The 24,677-nt window shown below is 36.6% G+C and overlaps 2 protein-coding genes across 14 annotated transcripts in view; one reads left to right on the top strand and one right to left on the bottom strand.

Annotated features, from left to right (window-relative positions):
- DGLUCY (D-glutamate cyclase) overlaps window positions 1–24,431 on the top strand; it is a 41,809-nt gene extending 17,378 nt beyond the window's left edge. For 5 of the 13 annotated variants that reach the window (XM_071745768.1, XM_071745772.1, XM_071745769.1 and 2 more), the window contains exons 2-13: window positions 862–973; window positions 4,004–4,157; window positions 4,842–5,040; window positions 6,672–6,822; window positions 8,322–8,444; window positions 10,658–10,855; window positions 12,912–13,172; window positions 13,660–13,759; window positions 15,482–15,630; window positions 19,215–19,334; window positions 20,975–21,126; window positions 23,993–24,431. In XM_071745768.1, coding sequence (XP_071601869.1) covers window positions 871–973; window positions 4,004–4,157; window positions 4,842–5,040; window positions 6,672–6,822; window positions 8,322–8,444; window positions 10,658–10,855; window positions 12,912–13,172; window positions 13,660–13,759; window positions 15,482–15,630; window positions 19,215–19,334; window positions 20,975–21,126; window positions 23,993–24,136 — 1,854 coding nt within the window. In that variant the 5' untranslated portion in view covers window positions 862–870 and the 3' untranslated portion in view covers window positions 24,137–24,431. Of the gene's footprint in view, window positions 1–861; window positions 974–4,003; window positions 4,158–4,841; window positions 5,041–6,671; window positions 6,823–8,321; window positions 8,445–10,657; window positions 10,856–12,911; window positions 13,173–13,659; window positions 13,760–15,481; window positions 15,631–19,214; window positions 19,335–20,974; window positions 21,127–22,339; window positions 22,479–23,992 lie in introns of those variants that run through there. The other 8 variants (XM_071745762.1, XM_071745766.1, XR_011726248.1 and 5 more) reach the window with 7 other exon arrangements.
- GPR68 (G protein-coupled receptor 68) overlaps window positions 1–24,677 on the bottom strand; it is a 57,184-nt gene that overhangs the window by 10,168 nt on the left and 22,339 nt on the right. The window lies entirely within an intron of this gene.

Genomic DNA, 24,677 nt, shown 5'->3' with positions numbered 1-24,677 from the left:
GATAATTTCGTTGCTTAAAAGTGACCAAGGTTAAATGTAGCAAAATTGTTTTACCCTGAGCCATCTTTCAGTTTTTCCCAATATTGATGTAATAAACCTTTTTTGTAGTTATAAGGTAGTTTAGGTTGAGGGGAAAGCTTTGTGTGAACTTTGTATATGCTGCGGGAAAAATGTATTGTAAATCTCCAAAAGATGTAAAAAGAGTCTGATATTGACTGTAATTAGGGTACTTATCTCTTCCTACTCCAGATTGTATGAGAAGTGACTTAAACATCTGCATGCCTGCTTTTCCAGTGGAGGAATAGCCATGGGAGCATTCACCTCTACATAATTAATATCTGAAAAGTATAATACGTGTGGGATGTATTAAAATGACATTTTCTGAATATCGTTCTCTCTTTACTCCAGGGTTGCATTGCTAATTGTCTAAAAGCATTTTTCACAGAGAAGTAGCATAGCATATTATAGCTTGGTACATTAATCCATTTATGCTTTTGCAATATTAAAGTTACAATGAGTTTTTGAAAGGTGGTGAATGCTTTAGGAAAACAGTATTTCTCAGAGAGGAAAGAATACTGTTTCTTACACTACAGACCAGCAAAACTTTGTATTTTATCCCAGATGTTAAAGTACATGTCTCTGACTAATGTGTGAAGTTTTCATTTAGTCATAAAACGTCAGTGAAATAACCTTTTGACTTTGAATTGCCTTTTGGGTTATATCATAAAATTTCCCAGTGATAATAACTTTGGTGGAACATGAGGAGAAAACTTAAGCTAAGTTCTCCAGCAAATCAGAATTCAAAATGTCAAAAAAATAAATGCTTTTTGTGTCTAAATTTATAACTATCTTTCTGTTTAGGCTGAAGAGATGATTTTAACAGGAGGCTTGAAATCTCTCCTTCCCCATGTGCTACAAAAAGTAATTCGATGCAACAGACTCTGTATTAGTAATACCTCTGGCATGGCACAGGGTATGTAAACCTAGCAGCTCTGCATGTCAAACATAACTCCACTTCAGATTCATAGCAGTGTGTTCTTGTTTTGTTTCTGAAGGATTGTAGGAATATCGTAAGCACTGAAGTGAAATAGAATAGTTGACTTCTGTTCTTAAGTCATTTGGGTGTTTTTGAAATCACATTGTAAGCACCTGACACTGTGTTCTTGAATCATAAAACCACGTCAGAGAAAAAGTATCATCCTACCCATGTAAAGTACATGGACTTTGTTTTCAAAGTTTGCTGTGCATCCTGGAGCTGCCAGTTATGCCAGTGAGAAAGTATGGATGCAGAAAAGACTTGAAAAATCTTTACCCAAATCTAACTTTTCTTGCATATGTTATCTCATTTGTAGGGTACCATACTATGTTCCCCACAGAGACCTTGTATCAGATACACTTTGGGAAAGAATGAGAGAAATACAGTTACAAAGCGTTTTTCTGTTGCAAGACGAACCTCTCTTAGGGCATGGTGCTCTGAAGTCCAACAGGTGTTCCAGCAGAAGTGCACAAACAGTGCTCTAAGTCTGTTGCCCTCAGGATTGGTTCACCTGGCTCGGTGCTACTGCTCCAGATTCCACTGACCTCTCTGCTGGCTTCTCAGGAGTGAGCTGGGCCTGTGCCTCAGGCCTCACCTTTTATTGGCCCCCCCAGTCCTGCTCATGCGCAGTTGGGTCCCGCCCTAATCAGGCACAGGTGGGCTGAACACAAGCTCATGCCCCTACCTGGCAATTAGTGGCACCTGGTTGCCTTATTGCCTCATTTCACTACAGTTTTCTGCTTAGTGTGTTACAGAATTTGGAAATTGCAGACTCAGCAAAACTTGGAATTATAAGGGAAAGTAGGTTTATACTCAGATAACAATGCCTTCTGGAAAACTTCTGGACTCCTGTCCTGCCTCTCATAGCTAGACTTTTACAGAAGCAGACAAGTCCATCATTGTTCTGATCAACTTAAAAATGTAACATAACATAACTAAAAATTGTGGCACATTGCTGGTCATCAAAACTGTGTGGAATAGCTTTACTGTAACATAAACACATTAATGGTCATTTTATAGAATCATAGAATGGTTTGGGTTAAAAGGGACCTTAAAGATCATCTACTTCCAACTCCCCTGCATGGGCAGAGACACCTTCCACTAGACCAGGTTGCTCAAGGCCCCATCCAGCCTGGCCTTGAAATTAGTTTTCTTTTCCATCGGTACATAAGTTGAAAAATAGTAATGGAAACCATGTGAGAATGCTGATGATCTGCAGATTGGTCTAACTGTATTTTTAAGTGCATGTATTGCTGCTGTAGTTTTAAATATGCTAGTTTTAACATTTTAAAAAAGCTTTTACATAAAAAACAAGTTCAGACTTTTAGCCATAAGCATATAGCTCCATTATGCAAAGACTGAAAAACTAGAGTAATTGAAATTCTTCAGAATCCTTAAATTTATGTTATGTTGTTGGATGATATACAACTAAAATAATTATTTCTTACTACTCTTATTGTCATTCACCAAAGAAACAAAAACCCCTTTCTAATCTTCTCTGAAATGGGACATGAGTGTATTGAATTAATGCATGGGCTGATCAGCAGGTCCCCTTTCACTGACATTGCTTATAAACAGTCACAACAATGGAAATGTAAATATGAATGTATACATAAACTGAAGGGAAACTCAGGTACCTACAGATTCACTCTGTCAGATGTGACTATTATTTACATTCAGTGTTTTCTGAATTGCATGCACTAAACCCATAATTTCAAGAATTTGAGCGTATCACCAGCATACTGAAAAGTACCTGTGGATTTCACATGGACGGCAGGAATGAAGTTAAGGGGTAACTGAATGCAGTATTTTATTCAGTGGTAAACTCAGTATGTTTATTTAACAAAAATGTATTTCTGTGTTTAGCAAGGAACTGTTTCTGTATTTAGTAACTTTTGCTAGTAATAGAATGAATTTTTGTTCTGAGTACTCCCAAGAGAGCCATTTGTGGGTACATTCAATATGTAAATACATTCTTAACTCAGCTTTTGCTTTGCGTTTTTCCATCAGGAATATAATTTTATCCTTTTATTTCTCTTAGCTTTGGGCAAGAGTACAATTTTTTGGCTGATTTTCTATGGCCTTTTAAGGCAGATCATTGATATCAACTAAATAATTGCATCTTAGATGGCAGACTACTACAGTATTTAAGGAATAACTTTTTTAATAACTTTTCAAGACATTACCAATACAGGAGTCAGGGTCAGTTAATTAGCAGTTTTATACACCACAGACTAGTTGTATTTTAAATTTCCTCTCTGTACTCAAACAATTGGTATTTACTTGCAGGAAAATTAGTATTTCATTGGTATTAACTATTACTGTTTAATTTAAATCAAAGTTGTTCCCAGCCGAGAAAAGCGTAACAGTTCTTTAGTTTTTTTAAAATTATAAATACTAGAAATGACAGAGATTCAGTTCAATAGGCAAGAGTTTATTCTTGAGCTGCAATTACGCAGCCCACTGTAAAATTCCATAGCCAACAAACTCTAAAGTATGTCCTATATAATGTCAAGACACCAGGAGGTTACTGTTGGACTAGCCATGATTTATAACTTGGTATTAAGAGGGAAAAAATAGTGTAAGTGTGGTCGGCAATAGCCTTTTTTTGGCTCTGTGCTAACATTTTCTAAGTAAGGTATTGTGTTATAGAATACTAATTTCCTGGGTTAGGAAAAAAATTGTGTTTATTTATAAATTTATAAAGTTGTTTATTGAGGTAATTCTGCTGTCTTCATATTATAGTGCTACTCAATTCTGCAACTATTTTAGCTGTGAACAGCTTCACATACATCTAGTTAGGATGTTTAAAGCATTTTAAAAATTTGTTTAATTACAGACTTCTGAATAAATTATGTCCTTGAGGTAATTTTTGATAGATCATCAAAAGAAATCTATACAGAAAAGTTACTGTTTCACAACCAAAAATCTGAGTTAACCAGTCATTCCTACCTTCCACAATTTCAGGCTATAAACAGGCCAGTGTTGTGATTTTGCACAAGTCCCTGGCTGATGACTTTGAGAAGTTCTGCCATGCAAATGATGGACCCCTGCCACTGCTGTACAGAAGTAAACCAGGTGACTGGAAATGTCCTTCTCTGAGTAGTGATTCTGATATCAGGTAACTACAGACCAACTCTGCTTCTCAAAGTTCTTTGGTGAATGCTGGTGGTGATTATGGGGGTTTCAGGAAACAGCCTGCTTACACTGTTGTACATTTTAAACAAGTTTCTTTCCATGGAGTTATACCTTTGAAAGAAAACTATGCCTGAGTATAACAGCCTGATCATCTTGTTCTTGAAAAACATGTTATTATAATTGTCAGTACTACAAGTACTTCTCTAATGGTAAAGTGAAGTTATGTAATTTCTAACTATTTTGGACTTTGAGCCCTCAGAATTAAAATACAAGGTTTTACCTTTTTTTTATTTAGTGGTAACACAGGCACAGTAACCACCTGAGATCTGTAGGGTCTCAGAACATTTAAGTACTCCTGTATTAAACACTAAGAACAATTCTTAACTCTCTACATTTTAAAGTCTTGAGACAAGGTACATGTAAGGGACATTTACCTATAAAATGTGAAAAATCACAAACTAAAATATTCTGTGAACTGTCTTGCTTTTGTGCAGAATAACGTGTTTGGGGATTTTTACATGTGTTTATTTCATTGTCACTCAGAAAGAAAAGAAATTAATGCAGTTAGCTGTATCTTGTGGCCTGACTCTGGATTGATGTCAATTCAGTTAATTAGTCTTCTTTTCAAAAAATATGATAAAGCTGAGATGCCTTCTCATTTCACTAGAACTGACTGTCTTCAGTACCGAGTATATGAGCATGGAGCTTGCACTGGAACACTGAAAAGCTTAAAGGAGTATTCTGAACAACTGAAGGACATGGTTACTTTTTATTTAGGCTGCAGTTTCTCTTTTGAAAAAGCATTCCAAAATGCTGGCATTCCAGCAAGAAACGTTGAGCAAAAATGTAATGTGAGCATGTATAAGGTAAGTATACATTCACACACATTTTTTGTAGCAACTTTGAGTATTTGTCCATATTCTTATCATGTGCATATACCTGATGCTCAAAAGCAGGACTTTTCCTACCTGCATTGTAATGTTAGGCACGTGGTAGTGCTGAGTGCATTAAAAAATAGGGTAAAATAGGCTCAGCCTCAGTTTAATGCTTTTTCTCAACTTCCTGGAAGGGTAATCTGTTTTGGTTTTTTTTTGTTGTTGTTTCATTTATGGTGACAAACTTCATGGCAGCCATTTCGTTTGGATTTTGTTCTGGTTTGCTTTCCCTGTTTTGACTGACGACCCATGTACTGTTCTGACCATGCCTTTATACATGTCCTGCTCTTCATACAGGCTCCAGATTGCAGCAGGAATACTGCTTTTCTGAGCCATGGCAATAGCAGCTGTTTCTGCATGTATGACAGACACATTTTGTTTTTTTACTGTGGCATCAGAAACTCTAAACTGCATATTTAATATAAACCCAGACCTGTGGGACAGAAGACGTTCCCAAAAACTTGTAGTGTCTTTCAGAACACTGAAAATTCTTGTAACTGTGCTCAAAATGTTTATACTGCAATTTTTAATATGAGCAGAAGTCCTGGAATCATTCTGGCTCTAGTAAGGAGACTCTTTATATTAAGAACACTTCACTACATATCTGCATGCATTTTCCCTATAGTTTATATGCTGTTCTGTTAGACAAAGTCACTGTAGTTTTCAGTGTTACTGTTTCACAGTACTTTTGCTATGGTCACAGTCAAAATGAAGGTGCAGATGTTGTCTCATATCTTAGTCTTTCTGCCAAGCTTAAAGAAAAAAATATTATGTATCTTATAATATTTCAGATTTAGGAAAATTTCATAATTTAAAACACATCAACACTGTGAAGAATGGTACAGTGTCTTTCTTCAGAGACAGTCTAATGATTTTTTGGATGATTGTTACTGAACATATTCTTTACAACCCTAGCTGTCTATATATATAATGTTCTAACGCAACTTAGGTAGCAGACATTTTGTTCTAAAAAGTCAGACTGCTCTATTTCTGCATAGGAGGTGCTTCAGCATCCCAGTCAGATGCATGATGAACTCCATAGAACCTTTCTAGACACACACACAAGGTTTTGTGTGCCAAGCTGGTGTGCAGCTGCTGCTGAAGTGGGTACTGCCAGGAGTTCCTGTCCCTTGCACATTAGAGAGCACCAAAGCTCCCCTCAATTCAAAGAGAGAGGATAGATTAAGACCAAATAAATTTGTTACTGTGCAATACTTTTTATTAGCTTTTCCCCTTTCTGTATAGGGAGCACACCACTCTTTTCTGACAGTATTCAGATTCTACTGAGCCACCACACTGGATGCTGTATTTACTGGAGCAAGAAATGCATAATAGATTTTAGTAATCTATATGAGGAAGCTCAAGGCTGGAATGTTTCACTCTTGCACTGCTGGATCTTAAAAAAAATAAATTATGAGAAGCTAAGAAAAAAAATTTAAGGGATTTAAACTGGACATATGTAAACTTTCTAAACTCAAGTACAGCAAGTTTTAGACATTTCTTCTAATACTCTGAGGTATTAATTATTCCTGATAACATCTTGGATTCTTTTAAACTGCCAGACAGCCGTGCCTTGCTACAGCATTTCTGCTTTTTGCTGCAACTTAGTAGTCACGATGAGACCTATTCCTGAAAGCAAGTTGGAAGCAGCTGTGCTAGCAACATCTGAACTAAAAGATGCCCACGGAGCACCAATCCATGTGGGTGATCCTGGTCAGTGCTTTTCATGTTTCACTCTGCAGGCACTTCGTGAAAATGGAGGGGGAAGCCATGGGAAGTGATAGGACTGAAATATCTGCACCAGTAAATTTATTATGTTTTAATCCTTTCTAATAGTCACAAGCCTAAATTAAAAAACAAGAAAGAAAGAAAAAAAGTAGGTTTTGAATGAGCTGAACACAGAGAATTCTTGGATAAAAGATAGCTGTTTGATATAGATAAATTAAGTTATATGGTGGGGGTGGTGTAATCACATTTTTCTTAAATGTATGCAGTTTCATTTTTATGTGAATACTTTCTTGCTGTCAGAGATTCCAGTGATGGGGTAGCAGTGATTGACAGCATGGGGAGAAGTATATGTGCATGCATTATGTGTCTTCGCAGATGAATGTGAAAGTAAATACTGCATTTTTAAAAATACTGAAATACAATACATGGAGCACAACACTTAAGACAAAATAAATAGAAATATGAGAAAAATATCTAATTTTTTAAAAATACAGCTAGAATAAGTATAGGCCTATCCTTTGCAAGGGAAAACTGGAAAAAATATTGTTAAAAAAGAAGGCTATTTGGATAAAAAAACACCAAACACCTGCAAGATCAAAATAAATTAAAAAATCCCCTCTGCTGACAGAAAATTTTCAATCAATAGACTCATGGTCTGCATGCACAGAAGGATCACATCGCAAAGCTTAGAAGGAGCTGTCATTGGTTGCAGTACATCCCAGTAATGTATTTGTTCTGACTGCCTAAATAAAAGGAATTAGTAATAAGTCATTACTTTGACAGAGCAATAAGATGATCTGGCAAGTGAGGGTCTCCACTATTTTTTTATTTTTAACAGAATTGAGTTAACTCTTATGATTATATAAGCTATTATATACAGAGGTTATATAAATTAATTCCAGGAAAGACAGTGGCTTATTACAGCGTGTGAAGAATTTAAAACTGAGGAAAGAGGGCAAGTGCTTAGAATGACTGAGAATATTACAAGTGTTAGAATAAAGCAAAAGATAATTTAGTGAAATCTGGGCAAGAATGAGCTATGGGTAACTGACCCAGAGAGGTGAAGAGCAGTTGCTTGTTCCTCTAGCCAAAGAACATAGGAAGCTAAAGAAATAGAAAACATGTTTTAGAAAGAACCCATTTTGCACATTCTTCTTTGCCAGTACTACGAATATAATTCTTCTGTTGATAGAGAAGATTTATAATACCTTGGAAGGTCAGTACAGATGTTTAGCTTGTTTTGTTGAAGAAATAAAACCAATATATTTTTACTGATGTCATCAAGTACAAAAAGGGAAAACAAGTCAGCTGAAGCTCAGGGGACATCTACTCAAAGGCAAACTAAATATGTCACTTTGGTGAGACTGCCACTGTTGCAGTTCTGGTTTAGTGGGATTGACTGATGTTTGGGGTCTGCCTCTCTGGCTTTGTAGTAGAACTGCTTAACTGGAATCTCTCATGCTTTTATTTTATATCAATTCCAGGTCTGCTGGGAATACAAGATATTTCCAAGCCAGATTATGGAGATCCAGTTCACCTTCACCCTGGTGATATTCCAGTGTTTTGGGCCTGTGGAGTAACAGGCATAGAAGCAGTCATCAATTCCAGTATGTACTATTCTTGGAGACTCTTTTTAAATTATCCTTCGATCTCTTTTTCTTCTTTTATTTATTTTTTAAATGTGGACTGAGTGAATTGGCTGATTGGCAGGCTTGGTTTTGGAGTGAGCTAAAAAACATCCCAACCAAACAATAAAAGAAAAACCTTTGGTAGGACTATTTTCTGTTTTGAAATACAGGTCTACCTTGAAGAATGTTCTTATTTTGGTTTGAGCAGAAATGGCAGAAATCTAAAGCTCTGGCAGCATCAGAATATGTTTTTTAAGCATTATTAAAAGCTAGACATTTAAAAGCATTCTTTTTTAAGCTTCTTCCTTTTAAAATATTTTGTATACACTGCAGTAGAACAATAATAAATGGGAAGTGGAAAGAAAAAAAAAAAAAAGCAGCCAGAAATCTTTCCAAAATGTTGTCAAGAGCTAGCAAATTGTCCTGAAAAAGAATTTCGAGCTTTTAGGTTTTGTTCTAAAATGAAGTAAGTGTGACACACTTTACATAAATGAAGCTTTGTCCTCTGCACAGAGCTGTCCTGCACTTTACCCTGCCATTTGTAAGAGGCATGTGCACAAAGGTCAAGAAAGTCATTGTGGCAGTATTAAATACTGCTCTAAATCACTGCTGTGGAATGAAATATCATAGTTTAGTTCTTGCTGGAAAAGCAGCTTAATAATCATAGGCAGTATAACTGGGACAGCCTTGGGAGGTCATCTGCTTTGGCCCTCCCTCCTTGCAGGATCTACTACATCCTTCTGGCTCCTTTACAGATGTTTATCTTAACTGCTTTCAACACCTGCTGCAAACATGTTCAGCACTACGAGCAGAGACTTTTCTTTCTTATGTCCAACCCTGTTTCTCCAGTCTCAAATCCAAACTAAAAATCCAGCTCTTTCCTGTTTATCCATCTTCCTCCTGCCTGCTTGTTACAGGGAAAGGAAAATAAAACTTTGCCAGCCTCTCTGCAGTCTATTGCCCAATGCAGCTGTCAGTCCTGCTTTGCCTGGAGCTGGCTGTTACTTTTGTTTATTTCTCCATTTTCTGTATTAGAACCAGTTGTCACTAATACATTCCAGGAAAATTTTGGATCTTTCTATGCTCCTTTCTCATCTAGGTAGTTAAAATTCTGCCATGCCATCAGTACCTATACTTTAGAGGAATCTGTTAGCTTCCCAGAAAAATTACTGTCTACTCACACAGTTTGGTGAGGTACATTAAACCTCAACAGTCATGTTCCCCAGCTGCTTTTAAATGAACTAGCCTTAGATTCCCAACAGATCTGGCACAGATCAAGAAAAAATGTAGTTGTTAAGGAAATATCTCCTTCCTTTTCACCATCCTAACAGGGCAAGATTTCTCTTGTACTCACTGTGATTTATCCAACAACATAACCATTTTTGTCACATCAAGTATAATCTAGATCAAGACTTCTGGAATTAGTTATAAAGACAGCCAATATTTTTATCTTAGGGAGCTACAATGCTGTCAGATCTAAGAAAGCTTATTGTGCCCCAGGGCTTTATATGCTACTCAGATTCCCTTTGCTAAAGCTTTCTGGTCACCTTTTGTCATTATTCCTTGCCAGTTTATAGGCCTCCTAAATAGGTCGCCAAGACACTGCTCAGAGATGATATTCCCCTAGCTTCTTAATGTGATGAAGAACTACTCCTACCCAGCAGGCAGTAGTTGACACAGTGTTGCTGTATCACTATTACAAGGATACTCAAAGGTACAAGACACACAATAGCTTCCAGCAGCACTCTAGAACCTAGAAAATTAATTTATTTGTATGAAAAAAAAATATCACCAATACACTTAGGCAACCTTAGGCATTAACATGTACTTATGTCAATGCACTAGTTTCTTCCTGCATATCAAAACCAATTTTCTGATTTGCCAATTGCTGAAAGACTTCCCTGAATGGTACTGCTATTTAGTTCCTAAATTGCCTCAAGTTTACACTAAAGAAGATATTGTAGACAAAAACCTGGTCTCGACTACCCTCATGAGCTTTGTAAAAGTGAAAATATTTTCAGATGTGCATGCATACATTTCTTTTTCAAACTGTATAAATTTATGCAGTGCAACTTAAAATATCAGCTGTTTTTATAAGTGTCATCAGGCAGGGACCCTGAGTTCTTAAATAGTATAATGGTATTTCAAAATGTTACAAACACGTTTAATTGAAATTTTTTCACCCAATTTAGGAACTCCATTAGCTTTTACTCATTCTCCTGGCTGCATGTTCATTACTGACCTAAAGAATGACAATGTCACAGCCAGACCCTCAAGGAAAGTCCCACAAGTTCACTGCATTTCTCAAGATCCTCTGCATTATAGTGTTGTGTCAGCAGAAGCGGCCCAAAAGATAAAGACTCTGGAGACCCTAATTGGAATAGATCCAGGTAAAAATGAAAACTTTCTTCTGTTAGTGGATTTGATATGCTGTAGATATGACCTATCATGCTTTTTTAGATATTTGTGAAGTTCAGGAACACAGTAAGAGCCTAAAGGCAATTTTGAGATTTTAAAAGTTCTTTATAGCATACAGAGAGTTATTGTAACTAGGTCTTATATTTGCTGTTACTGTACTTAATATCAGAGTCTGGCCAAAACCATTCAACCTCATGGGTAATGGAATATCTAATCTTGACAACTGTATGCTCTCAAAGTACACAGAAACAACAATGTTTTACTACAGGCTGGAGAGTCCACAGGGAGTAAGAACTGTTCCTGCATAAAACTGAAATTGGCATGTAAAGTTCAGGCCACCTCAGCATGCTGCTGATAGGTACATGGGTATTCACTGACGAGTAAATAGTACTTTTTTTTTTTTCATATATTCATGACTTGTGTGTTCCTGCCAGAAAACCCTAGTAGTTGCATGCGCTTTTCAGACATAACCTCTCTGATGGGTGGAATTACATCAAGTTCTGATGACACATTCATCACTGAGGTATTGTGTGGTGGATCAAAGTGACCTGATGGCCACAGAGTGTTGACAGGTAGGGCTGCATGTGTGCACAAGGAAGATGAGGGGGTAATAAAGCAAACTGAATAGAGTGCAACCATTCCTAAAATACACACTGAATTGGTCCCCTCTGTCTGCTGCAAATTCTGATCTCAGTTTCCCATAAATTTTCTGAAATCCTCTGTAGGCAGCAGTGGAAAACAGCTTACGCCCAGCTCTCCCAAGCTCTGGGTTTGGGCTGTGTGCATATGTTTGGGTCTGTTTATTTTTACTCACAAGGCCTCTCCTTTTCCCACTCTGTGGAGTTCAGATTGGCACAGTGCCATGCTCTGCAGAAATGCAGGATCCAGCTTCAGAGTTAGCTCATTTTATTGCCAAAGGAGAGTACAGCACTTTGTCTCAGTTATTATAACCCAGAGACTAGGCTGTTAGTTAAGCTTTCTTCGGGACTTTTTTTTTTTTCTGCAGGAGGAGCAGAGGAAGAAATGGCACAAGAGAAACTGAGGACAAAGAGTTGACAGTGCAGGGCTGGGGGGAGATGGAGGGAAGGTGAGAAGGACGAAGATGTGAAGAGGCTAGAAAACAATAGTGAGGATTCACCTCTCTCTGTCAGCCAATGAATATTAGCACATCATGCTCATATTAGTGGTTTTCAGGAGCACCAGCAAATGGAAAGAACTGAGCTGTGAACTTGTGTTTTAGAGTGCCAGGGGAGGGAGAGGGCATAGGAAGTGCTCAAACAATAAAAGACAGAACACAGTGTTGCCTTTTAAGGGACTGACCCATAAGAAGAGACATCTGTTAATACACAGCTGTTTCTCAAGGTCAGACCGCATTTCTCTCCTACATGAAGTGTTACAAGATTTTTTAGTTGTCACCTGGATACCACTGTATTAATTGAATTTACAAAGTCTCCTGGTAACTTACAGCATCTCTGAAACCTCAGTTCTATGGTTAATCATTTCATTAAGTGAATTAATTTATTTGGAAATTAGCTTTTCCCTAAGGAAATAGTGTTAAATAGAGACAAAGAACCAGCATACTCATATAACATCTGCATCAAAACTTCTGTAAGATGTTGAGTTACAATCTTTCAGTAGCTTAACACGGTCAGCACAGATCAGAGGACACCAGAAAGCCAAAGGAAAGGAAAGAGTACACAATAAGTTATCTGAAAAAGAAGCTATTTATATTAATACCTAGAAATGCTAGGTATAGTAATTTTCAAATTTGAGTTAGCTGTAATTCTTAACCTGGAAGCACAGCCCATTATCATCATTAGTCATATCCTACACCTTTCTAAGTTTCCTGAGGAAATGACCCCAATTCCTGAGTTGACCAGGCGTTTTTCTTTTTTTTTTTTTTTTTTTTTTTTTTTTTTTTTTAAGATAATTTCATGTCTTTGAAGTATTCAGATTCACCCACACAGAAACTTCGGAAGGAGAATGATATATTGATGTGTACTGCTCTCTTTAAAACCACTTTTACAGGAGATCGGGGTATATCTCATCTACTCTGCCAGGATGAGCTGCTCAGGGCTTGCCTCTCTATCTCCCATGCTCGCTCAGTGCTGATCGCAACTGGATTTCCAACCCATTTCGCTTACGAGCCGCCGGAAGAGAACGATGGGCCCCCGGGAGCCCTGGCAATTGCAGCTGTATTGCAGGCCTTGGAGAAAGAGGTTGCCATGGTAACAGATCAGAGAGCCATGAATCTGAATCAAAAGATTATTGAAGAGGCTGTGCAACTCGGTAAGACACATGTTCTTCCAGTTTTTCTCCTGCGAATTTGAGCCCAGGTGTACCTCAGTTAATCTGACTGTCACTCAGTACAGGATTTTCTTTTTTTTTTTTTTTTTTTTACCCCAGAGAAAGAACCAGAATTCATCCTCTGAGTTCTGTTCAGTGTTGCTATGATGGCATTTTGTTAAACCTAGCTGGCATCAAGTTAATGCTTATGTGTCTGGGTTCTGATCCTGGATTAGCTGTTTCTGATGAATTCTGGATGTCTGTTATTCTTGGAGACTTGTTTCCTGTCTCAAGGCCCCATTTGCTGCCACTAACACCCAAACAAGTTTCATTTGAACTAAGGAAGCAGGGGCTTATTAGGAACTCTGTAAGGGCAGTGGAACCGTACTGTTCAAACTTTTCTGCCTTTTTTTTTTTAAAAAAAATTACTCAAACACATATTAAAAAGAAAAGGTACATAGCATCTGAATTGTATTTTGTTTTCTGCTAGGAATCCTGAAGAGTCCTGTCCCTCTGTTGAGTTACCAAAGAGAAAACGCTGACTCAACTTTAATGTTTTTATGTGAGAATGGGAATCCTGAAAGACCTTTGTATGTATATTACATTTTTGAGAATGGGTCAGACCTTTACTGTTTGAAGTTATAATTAAAACAACAACCAATATCTAAGGAGGTGTAATGGTAACCACTAGATCCTTAGGATTTGGAATGAACAACAAACTTCAATGACAAACACTGGTATCAGAGCACACATGAAGTACAGAATCCCATGTTATTCTTCAATTACGCATTTATGGAGTGCAAAAATACATACAATGCTTCACCTATCGATAGCTCTTTCCCTCTGAAAAAATTCAAAAAGCTTTTCAGCTGTTATTCCATAGATTATGTACACAATCACACACTATATATACTATTTTACCAGCTTTTAAAAGTGAGAAGAGCAGAAGGGCTGAGTGCTTTGTCAGAGTCATTGAAAGACCTAGGAAAAAATAGTTGTGGAGTGTGTTCACTTTCTAGATCTTTGTCTCCAGTCTGACAACTGGGGAATTTGATCTGATTTAATAAAATGCTCTATGTTTGTAATAGTGTGAAAGTCATCATCCCATTGTCTTTAGGCAAACAAAGACAAAATTCTACACATATGCATGCACTTCTCAACACTGATTTGAACTGTTCATATACACATTGTGGAGTAGATAATGTTGGGTAAAAATTCAGATTTATTGAAAGTCTGTGGTTAGGGTACACACATTTCACTGCTTAGCAGGTAACTTATATTTCCTTTAAGCAGGTATGTGTTGCTCATTTTTCTTGATCTTTCCTTGTAAAGCATTTAAATGTTGTTGCCTCCCGTTTGTTCTCTTTAGTAAAAAGACCTTTTACTCTAGTATTTGTTTCATCAACTTACTCAGTTCCCATTTCTTTCCATAGGTTAGTGTATTCTATAACTATATGCTATAATAGTATGTATGATAGTGGTTTTGTTACTTTATGTAAGGTTTAAAAAACTGTGGTTTATAGCTACAGACAGTTTCTATTTCACTTGATCCACAGTCCCAAAAAGCTAAGTGTTTCCTTAAACTAGACAACAAGCCTGCTTAAGGTCTCTGAAATCACCGTAGATACCCACCCACAAAAACATTAAGTAATGCAGCAAAATTAGTAACCTCTTGACAGTACACTTGGACAAACAGAAGCAAAATAACTTAATTCTAACATACAGGGGCAGAACTGAGTACTGAAATTCTGCTTCAAACATTGGACATCTGCAGTACATCTGTCTGCTTTCATAACCAGAAAAATAGCCATAGACTAAAACCCCCCAAATCTAAAGGCCCAAATGAAAAAGCTAAACAAACATTTGCCAAGCAATGCACTTTAAGCAAAGACTATATTTACATTATCAAGGATTTAGATTGTTATTAATTTGCCACTTTTATTGTCTTTGAGAACACTTGCAGAGGCTATTAGCTTACAAGACATTATGTATTTTCATGTGAAACAGAATAAAGCCAGATGGCTGAACCAAATGATTGCCAGTTAGAAGGATTTCCGGAACTTCTCAATTTCTTGGTGGCAAATGTGGTTTTAAGCAGTTGCACTAAAGCTATAAAGAAACTAGACAAACTTTTGAAAATAAACTGTAGAGAACTACATTCAGAAATAACAAATAAGTAACCAAATTTTACCTTGAATCCCAAGTGGCCCAAAAGTAGAATGAAAGGCAACAGCATAAGCAGCCACCAGAAGAGTTTGCTATGAAAGAATCACAGCTTTGACTCCTCTGTTTTCTCATTTGCCTCTAACCAGGTTTGATCACCTGATAGCAATTGAGCGTGCAGGGATGGCTGCTGATGGCAATTACTACAATGCCAGGAAAGTTAACATTAAACATCTAGTGGATCCCATAGATGAACTATTTTTAGCTGCACAAAACATTCCAGGAGTCTCAACAACAGGTATGTGTGAGTTTGTGTTATGTTCTCAGAAGCAAGAGAAGCACAAAACAGGAACTCTTACTGGAAGTGAAGGAGAGCAGGAGGCAGGTGCTGAATAACCACTTGTGGGCTGCTGCAGCTGTTTGTCATGGTTGAATTTAGAGACTTGCTGGAGAAAAATTAGAGGTTTCTATTGAAGGGTTCTCACAACCAAAAAAAAAAAAAAAAAAAAAGCAAGCAGGAGTTTATTTCAAAGTTATTTAAGGACAAAAAAAGCAATCCCAGATGTGTGTATTATCAGTATGCACACATATGCTTCTCTAATGTAGTTTTTGTTACTGACTTTATCCTGTATTTTATGTGTGAAAGGCAGCATAGAAAACAATTTATTACTGAATGGAAATTTTACATAGTAAAATATTACAGTTATTTTTATGATCCTTATACCTATGCTAGAAGAGCAATCTAGATAGAATCTTAGTTTATATTTTCTTTTAGCAGTACATTCTTGACAGGGATTGCATATTTGTATTTATTATGATAATTCCTTCTCTAACAAAATACACATGTAGAAAAATAATCTTTAAAGGAGTACATTTTCCTTCCTGCCAAAACTACTTCTTCCTACACTGTGTGGCACAAAATGGAGTCAGAAGATACATAAGACATATCAATATTGGAAACAAAATTAGAAACAAGTGTCACAAAATTAGAAATGTGTCCATGCCAGGCTGATTTCAGTCACATCAGAACATGTCTGCTGACCCAATTTTTTTTCTTCCTGCAGTGCTGTGGACTCATTCCTAGGTATTACCAAAAACACTGAAACTTTGACTTCTCTTTAGTGATATTTTACATATGTTTCCACAGAATTTAGAGAACTCCTGCAGAGATAATATGTAGTCTCATTTCACTGTATTTGAATCATTTACGGTCTCTGTAGCAGAACAGTTCACTGGTATTTTTTGTTTTATCTTAAAATGTGCAATACATTTAACTTAGATTTAATTGCAAAATTTCTCATATTCCAAGGGAGAAATTTCCAGCACTGAAAAAGAAGCACTCTAGATGGCACTCTCTTGGCAGTCTCAGCAGAGGAGCCAAAGATTAACTGAATAAGAATAGAAAAAGCTCTTTCATAAAACTTTCAGCAAAATGCCTCAGAGCTTTATCTGCTGCAGTTAATTTCAACTGCTTTGTCCCTGATTTTAGGCTGTTGAGGCAAGAACTTGGTCTCTCTAGCTATTTATGTTACATCCTATTTCCTCTAACAAAAATACCTTGATCACTTAAGATATCTCCGTAGAGAAGCTCAAAGTATATTATTGATTTGGTGGAGTTCCGAGTGTTCTATTTTCCACAAAAAACTGAAGTAAAAGATTAAGAGATGTCACCAAAATGACATGCTATATTTGCAGCTGTCATACAATTGACATAGCTATATTCTATTTATATAGCAGCCAATGAAAAGCTTCCAAAAGTACTGCCTGAGAACATGTGGTTACACTTGTTTCCTTTTCATACAAATGATTTTTAGCACAGAAGACTGATGTTCCCTGCATTTTTCATTCATGTCATTTCAAAAACCAACTTGGTGAAAACTTGTGTGGAAGATCCAACAGAACTGGTTCTTTTCTCTGCGTGGAAAGCACTCAGGCCTTTAGGAGACAAGGATTCATCTTGTCTATTTTCAGATATCTATATTTGAGATGTCTGCCTTGGGATGAGATGAACTGAATGTTTGAAGGGTCTGTTCCTCTCTGGTGACTTTAAAATAAGTCTTGTTGACTAGTGGCTGGTGTAGATGGCTGCATCTTGTCAGGAGAATCTCACTGTGAGAATCAAAAGTAAAACGTAGTCCTCTGCCATTGTGTAGAGGAAAAAGAAAACAGGTGTTATAGGAAAATTTTAATTGTGGTGTTCTTTTCCCCCTCGTGTAATGCCAATGGGATCCATACACAGCAGTAGATCTGCTGACTGCATGACCACCATCGTGACAGCACTTCCACAAAGAAAAAACACAGAGAAAGCAAAGCAAGGGGAATATAAGAACCCTGAGCAGTGGATTAGCATCTTTCAGTTAAATTGTTGATGGTCTTCAAAGGCCAAGAATCTACTTTATATTAAAGTATATAAAGAGGAAAATTTTGAATTTTGAATATAAGAAAAATCAAAACATGGTGTGGATTCTAACAAAACAATGGTAACTACTAAATTTATAAATAATGACAGAGGAACCATGATTATATCAGCACCTATTTAAAAGCACTACCAACAAACAGATTTTAGAAAGCAACATTAACTCCTAACACAAAAATAAATGTCAACAGATTATTAAACCAGATAAAAGATTAAATGTTCTATGTAAAATCCTTTTGTATATGCTCTGTGTCACTCAGTTACTCTGCCCTTGACTGTATAGATCTGAGGAGTTAAGTAAAAACCTGAAAAATAACTGCTGAAAATAGCTTTCAGTTTCACTTAAGAAGATTGCTACAGACTTATATAAGATATTTACGCAGTTACTAGAAGTGTTAAATTTATCAATTTTCAGGGCTTGGAAGTGTAAATTATAAATACTGTAATTTTTCTCCTGTAACACATGGTATGCATTAGAGCACAAATTTAAAATTCAAATACAAGACATTGCAGTGAGGACTTGGAGCTCTTCACTGTTCTGCTTCACAGACATAAACTAGGATTTTTCTATAAAATCTTCAGACTTGAGAAGATGCCATTAAGACTAAAAGGTGAAAAAGAAATACCAATTTCCATTTAAATATATGGAAATACTTTTTGTGGGTTTTTTTAATATTTTGATAAGAGACTAGAGGTACTATTCAGCTTTCATCTTAGCTGTTAGTCTATGTTTTATCCACATCTTCAGATCTCTGAATGACAGCTAACAATTTTCCTGAAATTACATATGTCCCTTTTTTTTTTTAATTACTAGAAAAAGTGAAGACTGATGACAGTAATAGTACATAGGGTTGGACTCTTTGTACACTATGACACAATGATAGTGAGCTTTATAAAACAGATTGTCAGTGCAGTAAGTCCTACTTCTGCCACAGTCATTATATGTATTTTTGCTTACCTTTCTGCCATAATTGCTGCTTTTAATCTCTTTTTAAAATTAAAGCTTGTAACAAGCCAAAGTTTTCTATTCTCGGTATATTATAGAGTCATAGTCTAATTTTTCAGGTTTATTTTTGATTCACTTCTATCTTCTTTCTGTATTTGTGCTAATGTACTTACAATGATCATTATATAAAACACTTAAGGCCTTCCATAAGCAAAGTTTACTATCTTAGTTCTGTCTGCAGTCCCTAAGCACTTGAAAAGTGTGATTCTTTTGCATACACCAGTACAGCACACGTCACAGCTATTACACTTACAGGCTCACATGTGATAGGTGATGCTTTCACCTGTTTCATTCACACTCTTCTGTTTTTACACCCTTTTGATTAAAAGGATAAATTGTCTTGTATGGAGCTATGAGCTGCTACAGCAACTCTGGCAAAGACACTGGATGCCTGTGAAATGGATTTTTATTTATAAACTGGGTTCATAGTAATTTTGTCTTCTTTTGTCTTTTATTAAAGGTATTGGAGATGGAGGAAATGAATTAGGAATGGGCAAAGTAAAAGATGCTGTGAAGAAGCACATAAAAAATGGAGATGTTATAGCTTGTGATGTTGAAGCTGATTTTACTATTGTGGCTGGTAAGGGATTTTTTTCATGTGGGAGAGTTGATGATGTTTGAGAATAGAACTGAAAAGAAAGCTTCTGTCTTTCCAACAGATTTGTATTGGCCCTTTCTTTGGGTGACCAGGTTATCATTAGCAAACAAATCTGTCTCTGTGTTATGCCCATTTTCTGAATAGGTTAGAAACTACAGTTCCAACTGTAGTTGGTCTGAAAATTGAAGATAGTCAATGAAATCAACGAAGAAAGTGCATTTAATTAAAAATAGTTGGGAAAATACTGAATATTCTTTAAAAAATCACACTTTAAATAAAATAACAAGGAAGACTGCAGAAGTGATCTGTGTGGGGATTAAAATATCTGTGCACATAAGAATGTTCAGTACATTTGGTGAGCTTCTGTGGGTGTGACCCTGTCAGGGTCATCAGTCAGACTGCTTTTACCTGAAGAGATGGTTAAGTCCTTTCAACAGTCACTTGAGGACAGCTGAACCTTCTTAATGTGCAACACAAGTTGAATGCTATAGTTAAAATTCTCTTCTACCCTAATGTCTTTACCAGAACAAAGTAAAAGTCTCTGGGAATTGTGTTCACCAAGGACCAGCATATGAACTGAATTGTCCATAATGTACTTTGGTTCAGATTTCAAGTTTCTAACTTAAGTATCAAACACTTTTGATACTAAACTAGCAATTTTTTAGGAGAAATGAGTGTGGTGATAATGAAATGAATGGCTATATGTACAGAGCATCTATGGTGGCTGTTTTGGTAGTTTTGATGATTCTTTGAAAGCAACGGTACCCCCAGGCCCTTCAAAGGGAAGTGAGGTGGAAGTTTGGACATGTATAAGTGTGAAAAAATACATGCACTAAAACAGCTCCCACACTTTTTGAAAATTCTGCTATTCTACATCTCTGGAAAAGGTATCAGGTGGCAGAAAGAACTTCTTACAGCAAGTTTCAAATTTAACAGTCTTGAATACAGTCTTGCCATGGAAGATGTCAAACAAGACTGTGGACTGATTTGATAATAGTGTCCAGGAAAGTAATGGATAATAACATGTTAGAATGCCTCTTTGTATACGACAGTTACAAGGCCACATTGTCAAGATACAGACAATTAGTTTTACCATGTCTTCATATCTTATAAAATAGCTCAAATCTTTAATCAGTCAGCATTTGTGACCAAAAAGGAATTCTTAGCAATGGTACAGCATTCCATTATAAAATCTGACACCAGTGACCATTTGCCTGGTTTAGGACACATCATTTAAATCTTCTACCTCTGTCTGGTTAAAGGCAAAAGCCAATGGGCTGTAACATAGCTCCTTACATGGAGCCAAGTGGAATTGTGTTACAGACCATGCCCATTTCATGAAGACCATGCCTTCATTTGATAGAAGGACAAACCACAAACTAAGCTAGATAGAAACTTGCAGAAATTCAATCTGAAATACTCCTGAAACCATTTTAATATGTTAAACAACTGGGTCGTTCTGAAAGAAATGTTCCAAATTCATGTCAATGTTTAATTCATACTCCCCCTTGCTACAGGAGACTCGGTTGCACGTGCCTAGTGACTCTTGCAGCTTAGGAATCCTTGCAATAACCTCTGGCTGTTATTTTACAGTTTGGTTTCATGCTGAAATTCTTTTGCAGGGGTCTCTAACTGGGGAGGCTATGCCATGGCCTGTGCTCTGTATATTCTCAGTACCTGTGAAATACACGAGCGCTACCTGAGGAAAGCTGTTGGGTTTCCACAGTTACCAAAGAAGATGCTCTGGCTATCAGCACTTCCATCTGTTATCAAGGTAATTTCTGTCAGGCCAGGGCATCATAGCTTGCTTGGGACATGTAGCTGGAATCAGCTACCAGCAGCTAAATGTTACCCAGTCCTGTTCAATAACTTAATTTCACAGGGTGGTTTTGGGGAATCTCTGGTGAATGAGGAGCCACACTGTACTTCAATCATTCTGCAAGGGATTTAAGACAGATTGAACATAAGAATCCTCAAAAGTTAATTCATTCACATGCTGTGACTTCAAGCACAAGACAGTGCTACAATTTTACAGGCAGTGCAAGAAATCCTTGTATGGAGTGATTAAAATTCACTGTTCACTTTCTTAGCATCATTCACAATTTTCTAAATCTCTGTTGTAGCCTTCTTTAGATGTCTCTCTTCCAAAATCAGAAGTCACAGTCCTAACAGAAGCCACTCCATACTTCTGATGTTCACACCTACTTGCAATCTTCCCACATTTTCTAGTTACGTTAGAACCTTCCTATAATTAGTTTTGAATGTTTCTATATTAAAGCTGGAGAAAAACCTGCAGGTGTGTATTTTTAACTGTGTTTTGACTGATGCAGCTCTGAATAGTGTGATATTCTGGGAAAGGTTTCAGGTTGAGAAAAAAGTAAAATAATTGAGAGAGAAACAACTGTGATCTGTGTTCATCTTGCTAACCAAATGGCTCTATTTTGACTTGGCAGAGTTATAAAAAAAAAAAAAAAAAAAAAGCAAAAAAAAAAAAAAACAAACATATATATATATATATATATATATATATACTCAACAATCAAATAATACTGTAACAACTTAGGAAGTTCAAATCAGTTTTATTGAGAGAGTGCCTGTGTAGGGACTTAAACAAAACCAGCAAGTTCTGTAACCTCCAAGAATGCTAAGTAAAATGTAATGCATTACCATAGATATTGCCCAGAACAGTGGAGTATACTTCTCCTGAGATGACAATGCGTTCTGAATGAAATTTCAACAAAGCACCTCTTAAGTACTTTAGACTAGTTCTTACTTTTTTTTTTTAAACTTGCTATTTTGATTTTTCATTTAAAAGTCATAAAACTGAAACTGATCACAACATGTAGCACAGCCATATAGCCACTTATCTGTTGACTTAAAAAAGCATATGACACCTTTCAGTGCAATTCTTTTCAAAAACAGATTAATTACTTTGCACTTTTCAGTGTTTTTTTCACAGTTAAATCTACTTTTTTTTTGCCCTTTAGATGAACATACCCTAAAAACTATTATGGTCAAAATTCCTGGTAATGAGATATTGTAATTAAATGTGATACTGTGTGCTGGAAATCCCTGTTGGTTTTGTTTTACTAAGATGTACAGCTGGGAATATCCATAATGATCCGGTAATGGGCTATTGGAAGTACACAAGACAGTTTTATCTCATTGTGTCTAATGAGATAAAATTAATGGAAACAGTTTTGTGGAGGAGAAAAAATTACAAAGTGTCTGACAAGAGAATATATCTTTAATTATAAATCATGCAAAAGTAAACAATGGAGAAAATTGAACACATTAGTGTTCACATACTCCATTAGCATAAAAAAATAATTCAGGCCACTGGTGCTTATATGGTTGCTTTCTGCCTAATCCAGTTTCTTTTAATGCTATAATAATTACTCTAGGAAGATAAAGAGTACCACCACAGAAACCCACCTCAGTGTCCATATTTGTCTGTCTGTAATTGGAAAGAAGACATTTGAAGGAGTGCCTAAGTACCAAACAGCTTTCTTACAATGTGTTTGCTTCTTCCATGAAAACTCCAGATGGTGATTACTAAATGAAGACTTCCCCTGAAACACAAAGGTTATTCCTCTGCAGCCTCACACTCAGGCAGTGTCAGGATTGCACTGCAACAAATCCCAGAACTGTGGAGTTCCCTATTCCCACTGAACAGAATTCCAAGATTGTTCTAAATGCAAGGATTAGGCTTTACATATAGTTTAATAAGAGATACCATGAAGCATTTGTTTCTTATCAGGAATTTGATGAACAAGAAATTATTTGATCTAAAAAAGTCCTTACTTTCATTTGTGGAGTTGAAACATAAGTATGTTGGTTCAGTCTTGATTTTCATCCCATGTTTCCATCTCACTGGTCTTTACACTCACAACCAAGGTTTTTGTTTGCTCTGCGTATTATAACAGCTCAACTTGGAACACAATTTGTTACCTGCTTGTGCTACTGTTAAACATGAAAATAGCTGTTATAAACATGAAATTGAGTTGTAGTTCTAAACAAAGGAAAGTAGTTGCTATTTCAGGGAATCCCAAGGAAGCACAACTTAAGGGTTTTATATCCCTATCCCTTTTCTAAGCAACCAGAATTCTTATAAAATCAATAGGAAAAGAGGATAGAGGACAAAATGCACATGGAGATCACAAAAGATGCGGGAATCTGTGCAGCCTGTTCAGGTTCTCTCTGTAACTTTTTTTTTCCTGATGTATCCTCTTTCTCTTTCTTCTTTTTCTTTAAAAATGCATCTGCAGCCAGCTGCTATGCTGGGGAAATGACAGGTAGTTTTTTGAGATATTTTGTGTGGAGGTTGCTCTGATGCTGTTTTGTGCAATATGGGAACTTGAAACCAAGCAGAAATGTCTTGTTTGAGGGAGCTTGGAGAACAATAATGTCATTCAGTAATTACACAGAAGTCACAAATATAAGCCTTTTCTCAGTCCCTAAGTTCCAGATAGTTTACATATATCCTCTGGGACAATTTAAAAATGGTGTTTGCAAAATGCTATCCAAAATTAATATGGAGGATGTGGTCTGAGGCTCCCCTAGGGTTAAAATAAAGATATTGATGAATGCTCTTGTATGATTAAAGGTTTTAACTGTATTCTATTTCTTACATTTCTAAGGAAGAAAAGCTTCTGAAAACACTTGTGCAACTTGGAGTCCGCAGCGGAAAAACTGCCAGCCTAGAAATGGAAGTGGATGGGCTGCCCTTCTACAATACCCACTCACTCATGATTGAAAAGCTGCTGCAAGAGGTGCAGCAGTGACTGCCCCCAGTGATTTCTACATCAAGTGTTGCTCTCTTGTTATCTCCTTATTCCCTAGGGTTTCACAAGATATATTAATAGAAGATGACTTTTAATCTGTGGTGTCTTGGCCACATACAACCTTTCACTGCTACCCTTACAACACCTCTGTGAAGTGAGGAGATGATTCCATCATGATGATTTGGTCTACCTTCCCCTTCTGACATTTTGTAATGGATATTAAATGATACTGTACACTAAGAGGTGATCTGGCCTTTATAAAGAAAGCTTTTCATTAAAATGAAAAATTATTGCATTGCTGTTCCTATTTTACTGACCTCATAAACTGCAACAGGAAGTAACTTGTAGCAACTTGGTTTTTAAAATACCCTGTGGTGCAGAAAGCCTCTGCAGTGGAGGGCAGAGATTCAAGACACAAACCCCCCCCCAGATAAGTGTTACAGCAGTGAAAGTTGCTAAATACAGCTCCCTTGTATGCTCCTTTTAGCTCCTCTAACACTGTCTTACGGTGGTGGACAGTTCATGGAAGTGTGAGGAGACA

This window comes from Heliangelus exortis, chromosome 5, assembly GCF_036169615.1.
Source record: "Heliangelus exortis chromosome 5, bHelExo1.hap1, whole genome shotgun sequence".
NCBI classification, from domain to species: Eukaryota; Metazoa; Chordata; class Aves; order Apodiformes; family Trochilidae; genus Heliangelus; species Heliangelus exortis.
Note: the sequence above shows the minus strand (reverse complement) of the source record. Positions and strands in the feature narration are given on the sequence as shown.